The following is a 13635-nucleotide window of genomic DNA, read 5'->3' as shown; positions in this document are numbered from 1 at the left end:
TATGCCGACACATATATGTAGACACATAACGCTGACATATACATGCAGACACACAGCACAAAGTTAGCCAACACATACATGCACATACAGTACATGGTTAACCGACACATACATGCACAGACACACACACAGAGTATATAGTTATGCCGACACATACATGCACAGACACGCACAGTACACAGTTATGCCGACACATACATGCACAGAAACACACAGTACAAAGTTATGCCGACACATACGGTACATACATAGTACCTTACAGATTTGTGGCACTGGCAGCTCCAGCCCTCCGTTCAGCCATGTCAGAGTGCAGCAGTTTTGGCTGTACTCGGTGTTAGGAAGCCCCGCCCCCTGCTGGGACACTGTCAACTCCATCTGTTCTGTTCCTATTTATCAAGCATGGTACCTTCAACTTGGAGGAGGGTGGCCCGGAACACACATGTCCCCAGAGAGCCCCATACTCCTCTGCAAGTAACTGCCTCCTCCTGGTCTGGGAGGCGGAGCTTCTGTCTGCCTTGCTGCTGGGACTCCCAGTAGACAGAGAGCAGTTATAAGCAGTGGGAGCAAGTTCATTGCAACTTGCAAGGAGGAGGCGGAGCTTGCTGACAGCATGCAAGCCAGGAGGCTGAGGAGAAGGGATCAGGTCAGGTAGCAGCAGCAGCTCAGCCTCTGTCAATCAGCGCAGTGGAGAGAGAGCGCAGCGCTGCAGATTGGCGGGGGTCCCTTTCAAAATTGTGATTCTTTCCTCTCAGGCAGTAATAATCGCGTGAGATCAGCCTGAGAGGAGATGCTGGGGAGCATCTCCTCTCAGGCTGATCTCACGCGATTATTACTGCCTGAGAGGAGAGAATCACCAGCGCGGCTCAGCTCAGCCGCAGTGACAGCCAGCCACAGGAATGTCAGTGCGCCGGCACCCACCACAGAACCCACTGGTGCTTGCCCGTGCCGCGCATCAACGGGGGTGACACAGACGGGCCCTGCGGCCCTTCAGATCGCCGGGGCCCGTCACACATGTCCCCCTTGACCCCCCCTGTCGCCGGCCATGGGTGTCAGTCCAGCACACCGGGGGGGAGCGGATTGCTGGGCGGGTGGCTTGGAGGGGGGCGGGCGACGGCTCCTCCACCCACCGGAGATTGCCGTGTGTGCTCGGCTGGTGTCAGTCCAGCACACCAGGGGGGGAGCGGATTGCGGCTGACTTAGCTGGCGGGGGGCTGGGGTGGTCGCCTCACGCCTCCGGACATTGCTGCTGGATAGGGACTGCGACTGTCAGTGAGACAGCAAGTTTATGGGCGGGCTCCAGCGGAGGGGGAGAAGGGGGATTTGGGAAATCACTCACCGCTTGTTGATCGCTGCAGGCAGCTTCCAGCTCCTTCCTCTGGCTCTCCTCTGCGGTAGCTTCCTTCCTGCTGCTGCTGCTGGCTGGCTGCAGCTCACTACCGCCCTCCAGTGGCCGGCGCCCTAGGCAAATGCCTAAACCTGCCTAGTGGTGGCGCCGGCCCTGATAGTCATGTCGACCTTCCTGCATGTCGACCTAAATGCTTGTTGGCCTACTTGGTGGTGACCCAATGACCGTATCCCTAATACACTGCTTATTGTATTTTGTTGCATTCACAGCTGTTATGGTATTTGTTTCTTCATGTACAGTAGATGTAATCTGTTGCTTTGCTTTTTGCTATAGGTGCCAGTGTGTGCAAGGTTTTACGGGAAAATTCTGTGAAATTAACATCAATGAATGTGAATCCAGTCCATGCCTTAACCTGGCTAAATGTATAGATGGCATAAAATCTTATAAGTGTAAATGCTCACCAGGATTTGCAGGAAGCAGGTGTGAAACAGGTATTGCTCATTTTGATTACTGCTGAAAACACATATGGGTTTCTGCTGTTAACTCCCCATGTTCTATCCATTTTTATTTGCTACTATCACTATTTCTAGAGTCTTCATTTTAGTAGTATTCAGCTGATAAATGATAATAATTTGCTCCCCCTTGCAAACTATATGCTTGGGCCCTCCCACCCAAAACACACATCATCCTTGACAGGGTAAGCCCCCTTCCCCTTCCCCCAGGGTAGGGATGGAGGAGGATCTCTACATTGGTCTTGCACCAATAAGGTGAAGACCACTTTTTCTAGGTCCATACAGTACAGTATCTCCGGCTAACTGCACCCGAAAGAGACCACTAACATGAGCACATCTTCTGAGCTTAGTTCCAGCAGTTAACGGAAATCCCCAAAGCACAGGCGACCAGGCTGAGTTGGAGCCGGTCAGCAAATACATCTGCCAGTGCTGTTACCTGTCACACAGTCTGACAGGTGCAGTGGGAGCCAGCAGCAACAGTACAGAAGCAGAGTGCTTCTCCACCCTGGAGAATGTTCTTGTACTGTCTAATTTGACCTTTTGTGATTAATAAAAAGTTTGTAAGGGCCCCCTATTTAGCAACTAATGGTGATAAATGTATGTAAAACATTTTAGTTAAACAGCAAAGATGGGCCCCCTTCATCTCTGGGCCCCATAGCAGTTGCACCCCTTGCACCTATGGTAGTTGCGCCCTTGAATAACTAATAAATAACCCCCTTAATATAATGTGTCTAGCTAACCACGTACTAAATATGTTTAACAATTAACATTTTATTCACCATATTATTAACATAATGCATTTACTTTCCTCCTTTTAATCTTTATATCAAGCTTTTTTATTGATTTTGTAAACATCTTTCTATATGTATTATAAAGGTGCCCACACAGTCCTGCACATACTTTTTGAACTACTGTAGATTGTATTGCATTTAGTTCATAATGCACAGAGTACATCGCACCGTGTACAATTGTGGATCAAAAAGCTAAAATGTTTTTGTTTGGTGCAGAACAGTCCTCTGGATTTAATCTGGAATTTGAAGTATCTGGTATATATGGCTATGTAATCCTGGATAACGTTCTACCCACACTGAGTGCCATCACGTGTGCTTTCTGGATGAGATCATCTGATGCCACAAATTATGGAACACCAATATCATATGCTATTGACAACGGCATTGATAATGCATTTCTACTCACAGACTATAACGGGTAACTAAAACACCAATGCTAACACTGCCATTGATTTCCTTTACAGTACCTTGATAAGCAAAACAGGTCAGCAATAAATAGGTTGACAGTCAGTAGATCAACCACTATTGGTCGATAGGCCTTAGGTCAACACAGGAAAAAGGTCAACATACCTTAGGTCGACATGGTCATAAGTTTGACACATACAATAAGTCAACGTGGGAAAGGTCGACATGAAAACGGTCAACATTAGTTTTTTAGAAAACAGGTATTTTTTTATTCTTTACTATCCAAGTGGACATATAATAGTGTGCTGGGCGTAGCGAGGCACCGTGCCCAAAGCTGGGGCATGTGAGTGGATGCGCTAAACTTATACGGTGTCCATACACCAGACAACAACAAAAACGGAAAAATAATGTTGACCTTTTCATGTTGACCTTTTGCATGTTGACCTATTGCTTGTGTCAACCTTTCTACTCTGTCGACCTAATCCATGTCAACCTTTTTATGTGTTAACCTATGGCCTGTTGTCCAGTAGTGGTTGCTGTAATTACTGTGGTCCTTCTTATAGATGATGCTATGACCCCTGCAAAACAGTGGGGTCAGATGTCTGAATCTGGGTACACACACAAAAATTAATCTGTCCAATCTGTCTGGTGGGTTTAATAATGTTCTTCATAGTTAACAGTTATCGGTATCAACGGCTGCCAGGTCAGATTGTGAGTATACGGCATAAGTATCCTTGATACATATGCTTATGGGATAGTCATTCAAAACAATAGCACTGGCAGCAACTGTAGGACCTCAAATCAATAAGCCCTTAATCAAAAGGAAAAAAGAATCATACTGCTGCCTCTCCATATCGAACAGGGTTTAATGAAACAATTTGTAAAAGCATTGGCTAAGTTAGGTGATTGTTACACGTATATTGTTGAACTTTTCCATCTCTTAGTACTGAAAATTTAAAGGCAGAAATTTATGATGGCCCACAGTTACGGAAACTGGTGAAGGATCCAATTTTTACCACATCTATGACTGAAACTTAGGCCTGAGTTATGTGTCTGTCATTCAAAATTGTTTAGGCAATCAAAAGACAGACAACTATCAGGAATTAGTCCAAAACATGCAAATATTTTCGACAAAGTACTGTAGATGCCAACGTGAGTACATCTTTTGCACAGCCAGTTACATGGCTTCAGGTCCAATCTAGGTGATTTAAGCAAAGAACAGGATAAACTGTTCCACCAGGATTTTCAGGTAATGGAAGAAAGATATCAAGAAAGGTGGGATCGTCACATGATGGCCGATTACTGCAAAGGGACTGCTCGCAACAAGAATACAACAGAAAATCCTGCAACAACAACAACAAAAAAACGTCTCTCACAGCTTCCTAACACTTATGTATATTATCAGGGGTCATGGCGGGAAACTGGGCCATTTTGTGGTGAGCTGGCCCATAACACATTAGAACGGGGCCAGCCACTCTCCCCCCTGGCTGGATTGCGCGACCTCAGCGGCTGCGATGTTATGCCAAAATCCAAAATGGACAGGCTTGGCGGCTGGGGAAAGACAGCTGCCGAGGGCAGGAGAAAACGAAGAGCCTAGCGCATCTTCAACACTTGCGCTGCCTTACCCCGCCCTTACAGAGAGAGGTAGAGTGAGAGGGGAGGAGGGAGAGGACGGGGAGTTTCTGTACATGTGAGATAGGTGTTGAGGGTGTGGCAGAGCTATCATTGGAGAATGGTGGGGGCTGGTGCTCTGTGTGATAGAGGTGTCATGGGTGTGTATGTATGTGTGAGAGAGAGGTATCAGTTGGGGGGTTGGAGTTGTGTGTGAGAGAGGTGTCAGTGGGTTGATGCGGTGTGCGTGAGAGAGGTCTCAGTGGGGGGGTGGTGCTGTGTGTGAGAGAGGTGTCTGTGGGGGTGGGGGAGGGGGGTTGGTGCTGTGTGTGAGAGAGTTGTCACTGAGGAGGGTGGTTTGGTGCATATGTGATGGTGCTGTGTGTGAAAGGTGTCAGTGGATAGTTTGTGCTTTGTGTGTGTGAGAGAGGATTCAAGATGGCTGCGGGTGGATTGCAGCGCATGCTCTGCTACCCGAAGCTGCTCCCATGGGCCTTTGCAGATAAGAGCACTTCGGTGACAGCTCACAGCTCTGCCTCAGATCTCCCTAACTACTGAAGGCCATGCAGACATAGGTGCCGATTTAGATTTTTGATGGTGGGTGCTCAAGCCAAAAATATTGGAGAGTGGCTTCATGGGGAAAGGGCCACAAAATAATACCAATTTATATTACGCAGCACAGTTGTCTCCAATATTGAAATTACGGAAGCAGAGTTCCCCTTATTACACATAACCCTATCCATACTCACACACCCATAGCCTAGCCTTATACATACACACACACAAAGCCATAGCCTAACCCTATCCACACACACACACACCCGTAGCCTAGATAGGCAGGGGGTGGGATGCAGCTGGAAGATATGGCATGCTGTTAAACTCAGAGAAGTGTGATGTTGAGAGCGTCTGTCAGCTGTTTCAGCTGCATACTGGCCCCGGTGGCACTGACACGCCGCTCACCTCTACTGAGAATGGCATGTCAGCTCTTCCGCTGCCACCCACATCCCTCCCCGCCATAAGTTTTTGGGTTGGGGGATGCCTGCTTAGTTATGTGGGGGTGAATGCCAGCTCAGTGATGGGGGGATGCCTGCTCAGTGAGGGGGGAAGGGATATATTAGGCGGGAGTATTCCCTTCCCCTTGGCTGACCACGACCCCTCATGAGATCCCACCCCCATAAAAGCTGCTTTGAGAAATTTACCGGGCAGGTTTAAATTCCCAATCTGCCCCTGTATATTGTCATCCTGTGTCTTTTTATAACATTTATAAATCAAATTGAATCTGATTTTTAAAAAAAAATCAGGAGCACAGAATGAATTGTAATCCACTCTTAAATCCCTGGCAACAGATTGATTGTTCTCTAGTTTTATTTATAAATATTGTGCACAGACCAATTTTCAATCAGAATATAAAAGAGACATGAGATCTAGATGCTCTGCAATTTATATCAATACACCTTATTAATGGGGATACAAACAGAATATACAGTAGTCAGACAGAAAAAAAGTGAATGTTTTAATAAATTGATTTATTTCATCTCATGGAAAGTGTATTAAGGATCACCAAAAGGCATCCTATATGCCATACGTTATACAGAGTAGCACTATGATACTGTCACATCAATCATTCCATGTTACAGTTCACAACTCAGATATACTGTGTATCCTCCCAAAAGCTTCCACAGCAATATTAATAATTTCACCAACAGTGGCTTTCTGTATTCAGAAACTGTAATCAGCTACCAAGTTATCTCTTTGTGTAAGTCATTACCCTTGTATGTCCCCTCTGTATTATTAAATAGGGTTTAAGATCAATAACAGTAGGATTATATTAATTTTAACATGCACTTATATGGTACCTTTGTGTTTTCTAACTGCCCTAGTGAATGTAGAAGTAATCTATATTGGATACAAATGAATACAGTGGTAGCAATGTATTCAGTAGAACACGCTGGCACACAGCAATTTGCTCAATCCTTCTTTTTAATTAGACAAATTTTTTTCATGTAGTTAAAATTATGGGCCGCATTCAATGTGGCCGGCGAGGGGGTTAAACAAAGGGGATAGCCGAAAACAAGCAACCCTAACCACCCACGCCAGCTGCTCACCCTATTCTATTTTCCTGGGAATCCTTGGAATATGACCAAATAATATAAATTACAAAATATTTCCAATAAACATATTGCAAAATGGGTCCAGTGGAATACCTACTGTGCGGCAGACCCTGCGGTGGCTTGGGGGAGCTAGCACCAGCGGGGTCTGTGAGGGGCCAAGCGCACTGACATGCTGGCTGAGCTGACAGTCAGTGACACTGACAGTCAGGGACAGAACTACTGCCACTGCCCGGTTCGCAGAAGTTCACGGTTTTCTTATAATGGGCGCGGGCGGCATGGAGGGCAGCCTGGATTTATATCAACAGCCTTCTATTCCACATGTGGCTCATGACACAAGCTAATTGGAGGAAATTGCAGTACAGCAGCCAATCAGGCAGTAGTGGTTCCTTATTGGCTGCCGGACTGCAAAATTAGATTAGCTTGTGATCCGGCAGCACACACAGACAGCGCGTGCCTTTCCATTGTGGAATTGAGAAATAGAGGTGAGGGGGAGTTTTGTAGTTGGCTCACCTGCTGACCTTCCTGCTCTGGTCCTTCCTTCTTTTGTTATCTGCAGTGCTCCCTTCCCTCTCCAAAGCAGCAGAGTTACATGTTCGTCATGCTGCCAACATCTGTGCCCTTGGGGATGTGGTCTGTGTGCCCCTGATAACGAGTATGAGGTCTATGTGCCCCTGCGGATGGGGCCTGTATGCCCCTGCTAATGGGGATAGGGCCTGTATGCCCCTGCTAATGGGGATGGGGCCTGTGTGCCCCTGCTAATGGGGATAGGGGTTGTGTGCACCTGCTAATGGGGATAGGGCCCATAGAAAAAGGGATCTGCACCTCTTGACGGCAGTGAATGCAAACCGCTAAAAAGACTCCCATAAGTGAATGCTTAAACCCTTGATTGGTCAGTTTTCCTGGGGCAAGACAAACCTACCAGTGCAGGTTTGTACTGCCCCAGAAATACTCACCACAGAAGGGGAAGTCTCTGCCTTCTGCAGCAGCCCCTGCTCCCTTCCGGCTTTGGCTGTTTGCAGTTCCTTGGAGAAGTTCGGGGCCACTTGGGAGGGCTCGGGAGTGCCTGGGTGTTCGGTCGCTCATTGTTCATCCACTCAGGCAGTCCTGTGTTTGGACGCCTGAACACACGAACGGGTGAGCACAGCCGAAACTCCCTGAGCGGCCTTGATCCTTCCCGAGAGGCCACGATCCTCCCTGAGCGGTGACAGGGAGGATCGACGATGGGGGTGGTGATGGGAAGGATTAGCAATGGGGAGGGGGTGGAAGATCAGCAACAAGGGGGATGGTGGTGCAACAGTGGTTCACCGCTGGAGGCACCACTGGCACACCCTTTCTTTACAGTGGAATGCCCAGAAATTTCTCAAGAGAGCCTGCTATTGCAGCGCAGCCCGAGAAATTTAGGGTCATACCACCGAAGGGGTTAAAGGCCTTTAAGGGTCCATTAAAAGAAAAACATTTTCACTTTACAAAACTTTTGAGAATTGCATAAGCCTAAACTTTCACCCCTTGGTCAGATGAGCCTTAACACTAGTGTCATATGATGCTACTTGTATTGTTGTATTTTGTGTTGGTATACTTGCTTTTAGTATGGATGCTTTAATTTTATTTCATTGAGAAATTTTAGATTTGATTTGTTTTTGACGTGTGTAGCTGAATTTTAGGTGTTGTATTAATCTCTCTCTAGCTCTAGTCATGGTTGTAGTAAGTTTTGTGTGGGCATGCAACCACAAATAACTCCAGATTGCATGCTAGCAATCTCTACATTTATTTCCAAAAGATTTGGATGAAACATCATTATCTTTCTAAATTCTTTAATGTGTAAATCTACAAATAATATGCACAATGCATTATGGTGCTGTCTTTACTGTACAGGTGGGTACTTTATGTCAATGGAAAAGAGAAAATAACCGACTGCCCTTCAGTGAATGATGGCAAATGGCATCACATTGTAGTGACCTGGACCAGTACTGATGGGTCCTGGAAAGTGTACATTGATGGAAGACTATCCGATGGTGGAAAAGGTTTATCAGTAGGGTCGCACATACCTGGTGGGTTGCAGCCATGAATTACTAACAAAATCAACACATCTGACAAATGTGAGAGAAGTGATAGATTCATCACAATATTTCATATAACACAATTATAAAAACTGTGTATGATGAAACGGGGTATGGATTGTTTGGGTGACAGTGTTTAGTTCAACAGTCAATAGGTCGGCCACTATTGGTTGACAAGCAGAAGGTCGACATGTCAAAAAGGTTGACATGCATTAGGTTGACACAAGCATAATGTTGACATGGAAAAGGTTGATATGGGAAAAGGTCGACATGAGTTTTTCAGGTTTTTTTTGGTGTGACTTTCGATATAGGATACTGTATTAGTGTACCTCGTTCTCGATGATTCAGTCATAGTGCCTCGCTGTACTCAACACACTATTATATTCTACCTCTATTCCCACTGGGATAGTTAAGTATGAACAAGTCGGTTTTAAAAAAAAAATTATGAAAAAGTCATGTCAAATGTATTCCATGTCGACCTTTTGACAACATTCTGCCCCTGTGCCTAGACCAGGCATTCCCAACCTGGTCCTCAAGGAACATTAGGGGCCTGCATGCTGTGGTCCAAATTTGCTCCCCTGGCCTTTGGTGGAGGTTTGCACATGCATGATTATGCAAACCCCCAAAGCAAGCGCCTTCAGCGTATGTTACTGACGTCACATGGCGTCAGTAAAATTTTAGTGACAGTGGTCTAATCAAAATAGGTGAAGTACTAAGTAAGTCACCTGTGCTGAGTAATGGATATCACTAAAATGGTGTTTGGGATGGTGGTTGGGAATGCCTGAACTTGACACTGTCGAACTAATGACCGCATTCCAATCAAATATCTCATTGTTCGTTTCCAGAGAGCTATTAGTCACTGCTGTTAACGGGCAATAGTTATTTCAGAAACAATTCCATTGTTAAAATGATGGTGTCAACACAAAGCTTATGAAGCAACAGATATGCAGACAGCTCTGGGAGACATTCAAATTTGGAATGTCAATATGCATTAAACTAAAATCATACAAGTAATTAATGTAAAGAAATTATTCAATAAATATAAAAAAGCATGTTTAAACATTATAGCAGGGTCCATGGTCCTCAAGGCACACTAGCAGTGCAGGGCAGTGCAGGTTTTAAGGATAGCCTAACGAGCACAGATAACTAATTAGTACATTGTTTATTTTGATTCTGCATGTATATTACTAAAACTAGGATGGTTATGAGCCCTACACATGTACTGACGTGTGTAGGGAGAGCCTTCTGAGCGATGCTGCTTCATGCAGAATGCTCTCCCTCTCTCAGCACACAGGGCCTTATTCTGGTTCACTATCAGAGGCAAATTCCTTCTCAAATGGACAAAACCATGTGCACTGCAGGTGGGGCAGATATAACATGTACACATGGTTTTGTCCATTTGAGAAGGAATTTGCCTCTGAGAGTGAGCCAAAATAAGGCCCACAGTGCTGCACAGCTCTGAGTGCTGAGTGAGGTGTCAGGAGCAGTGTTCTCTGTTGAGAACACTGTCCCCGGCCGATTAATAACCTGCGTGTAGGTTATTAATCAGCGGAAGACAGGGACCCGCAGGGCCGTGCATTTAAATTGCTGTGGGGTTTACACACAAAGTGATTTTCAGGCATTTTCTGAGCAAATTCGTAAAAATATGTAAAATCGCTCAGAAAATGCTTGCACATGCCCATGTGTTGCACCCATCACTGTGCCTTGAGGAACGAGGATGGAAAACACTCTATTGTACAATTATTTCCTTAAGTTCAAGCAATTAAAATATATTAAAAATACTTCTTATACTTTAGGTGTGAGATTTGTGTTTGCATAGTCTAACATTTAGGATGGCACTCTGGTGTTTTAGGTGGTGGTGCATTGGTTCTTGCACAGGAACAAGACCAAAGAGGAGAAGGCTTCAACCCAGCCGAATCTTTTGTTGGCTCACTCAGTCAGCTTAATATATGGGATTATCCACTAGCTCCTGAACAGGTAAACTGGATATTTGAATTCTGTAAATCTGGGGTGGCTAAATTGTTCCTCGAGCTCTACCAACAGTTTATTAATTCATTTATTTACAACTTGTTATGTCACATAGCATATTCCATTGTGCTTTATTATTGGAAACAACAGTGATAAAACAAACTGGGTACTAACAGACCGACATAGAGGTAGGTGGGCCCTGCTCGCAAGGTTACAATCTATATAAACAGTTCCTGGTATTCCAGACCGCCTAGCTAGTGTAGTCATTACTAACTCACATTTCCAACCATGTGCTCCATTTATTCCTAACCAACACTTTCTACAAATTCAAATACAAAATATGAACTGGATGTAGATCTCAAGGCTAGGATTGGCCACCCCTGATGTAAAGGATTTGGAGAGGAGTATACCAGCACTAACCTATTATCATCATTGTTAAAAAAAATGACAGTTCAATTGTATTTTCACCAGGTGAAAGCCTTGGCTAGTTCATGCCCTCAGAATCTTCAAAAGGGTAATGTATTAGCTTGGGCTGATTTCTTGCCAGGTGTTGTGGGAAGAGTTAAAGTGGATCACAAAAGCAAATTCTGTTCCGGTAAGGATTGTAGTTTCTTCTCGAGTTTAAACTTAATATGGATCCAGGAATAATGTTCTAAATAATAATAATGGTCAATTTTTGATCAATGTGCAGATTGTCCAGCCTTGGAAGGCTCTTCTCCTCATTTGCGTGCATCCATCAGTGAGCTCAAGCCAGGTTCCAAGATCAGACTGTTCTGTAACCCTGGCTATCAAATTGTGGGAAGCTCCGAACAGCAATGTCTTAATATGGGAGAGTGGGATCAACCTCTGCCACGTTGTGAACGTTAGTAATTATTACACATTTTGGAAGAATATAGCACAAGCAGCTGGGGAGTTAGGCTGGGATTTCAGTTACTGCATACTGTATATTCTTAGCAATATACGTGTTTCTGATAGTGTATATCCATGCTGGACAAAAAATAACTGTAGCTACCAGCTCCTTTCTGCTTTATGGCAAATCAGTTATTCTCTCTTTTACTGTATATGCAGCATCGTGCTTCACATTCTGCCATAGGGGCTGATTTAGCATAAGTGTATTAGAGGCATTACTGAATTTGTTAATCGAAAAGGGGTGTTTTACATGAGTGGGCATCATTAGGTCATTGTGTAGTGCGTGTGAATTTGAGTGGCATGCGTTAAAATCAGAAGGGCTGTGACATCTATTTTAGTGGTATATTGTCTCCGTTTGTAAGGTAGAGGGACACATATGCTACCCATGAATTGTATCACATTGGCTATCATATTGCAGTAACACTATGTCAATGACTCCTAAGAACTTGTGGGAAATTATTTGTTTACGGGAAAGGGGAGTTGGGAAGATACAAGTGCACAAGCACTGGACAGCAAATTATCAGAGCAATAGGAAAATCCACAATATTACAATGGGATGCCTCGGTATATATAGCTTGTGGAGGTGCTCCCCCGAGAGTATAAAAGTGTACTGGTAGAGAAAGAAAAAAAGTACTCTCTTTTTTGGGGGGCACTGCTTTTTAGAAAGGTAAGTTTAAAACTTAACTTTTAATATTTATCAGAAGTTTTAGTAGAATAAAATGTACACACAAAGACACTGACAACACAAAAAAAACATATAATGGTACCATTATATGTTTTTTGTGTTGTCAGTGTCTTTGTGTGTACATTTTATTCTGCTAAAACTTCTGATAAATATTAAAAGTTAAGTTTTAAACTTACTTTTCTAAAAAATCTTGTGGGAAATGCCAGTGGCTGATATTTTACATCAGTGGTTCCCAACCTGGGGTACTAGTACCCCTGGGGGTACTCTGCAGACCAGTTGGGGGTACTTGAAAATAATATTGGTAATGGCGGACGATGAAAAGGTCTTTTGATGGCTGAAGAAGACCCGTTGCCATGGAGACAAACCATGTTGTGTCATATGTCTGACCAGCAATTCACTGGGAGCTTCCCATGCTGCCCTCAGACATCAGCAGTCATCTGCCCAGCACTGACAAAGGTGGAGGAAGCAGCGGCATTAATCCTACCGGTGTTAGTGGGAATCCTGGAGATAATACACAACCAGTGTCTAGACACAGAAGGGCATGATTACTTGCTGTATACTACTCCTCCGCTCCTCCTTAATATAAGGATATGCATAAGGATCCGCATACCGCTAAGTACTGTCGATATTTCAAATTGAGAGGAGGGGGTACTTATCAATGAAAAGCCTAATCAAGGGGTACGGGAGAGAAAAAAGGTTGGGAACCACTGTTTTACATGATATAGATGAGATGCTGAGGAAAAAGAAGAAAAGACTCTCTTTTTTGGGGGACACTCTTATATGGAAATTATGTGACGTAATTTATAATCTATGAAAAATAAATGAAGGTAGGTAGGACAACATGAAATACTCAATCTGTCAATGCCCCTGATTCAGCAGTCAATACAAGAATCACAACGTAAGGGAATGGGAATGTGTTAGGATAAGAGTGAAGTGTATTAAGAGATTAATATCTCTAAAATAGGTACTAGACAGACATATACATTAAACACACGAAAGTTAAATATAAATCAGAAACACTTGTTACATTGGTATGCCCCAAATATACCTAGTGTTTCTGCCTTCAATCTCTAAGCTACTATTAAGTTATTAGCTAGAGAGAGAAAGTTTTTTTTCTCATAGGTGTCTGGTTCAGCCTAGAGGAATGTAAGAGCGGGGAGGAGAAGCAGAAGAGTACCTGTAAGTCCGGCCACAGACGGAACCTAAGGCTTTTACCAGAGCCCTGCTGCAGAGGATGCTGA

At 44.3% G+C, this 13635-nt stretch overlaps 1 protein-coding gene across 4 annotated transcripts in view; it reads left to right on the top strand.

Moving 5' to 3' along the window:
- SVEP1 (sushi, von Willebrand factor type A, EGF and pentraxin domain containing 1) overlaps nucleotides 1–13635 on the top strand; it is a 323106-nt gene that overhangs the window by 229529 nt on the left and 79942 nt on the right. For all 4 annotated transcript variants that reach the window (XM_083183977.1, XM_083183959.1, XM_083183968.1 and 1 more), the window contains exons 25-30: nucleotides 1679–1836; nucleotides 2865–3066; nucleotides 8648–8823; nucleotides 10685–10809; nucleotides 11272–11395; nucleotides 11492–11662. In XM_083183977.1, coding sequence (XP_083040103.1) covers nucleotides 1679–1836; nucleotides 2865–3066; nucleotides 8648–8823; nucleotides 10685–10809; nucleotides 11272–11395; nucleotides 11492–11662 — 956 coding nt within the window. The remainder of the gene's footprint in view (nucleotides 1–1678; nucleotides 1837–2864; nucleotides 3067–8647; nucleotides 8824–10684; nucleotides 10810–11271; nucleotides 11396–11491; nucleotides 11663–13635) is intronic.

The sequence above is a fragment of the Crinia signifera genome, chromosome 1, assembly GCF_055691185.1.
Source record: "Crinia signifera chromosome 1, ASM5569118v1, whole genome shotgun sequence".
NCBI classification, from domain to species: Eukaryota; Metazoa; Chordata; class Amphibia; order Anura; family Myobatrachidae; genus Crinia; species Crinia signifera.
Note: the sequence above shows the minus strand (reverse complement) of the source record. Positions and strands in the feature narration are given on the sequence as shown.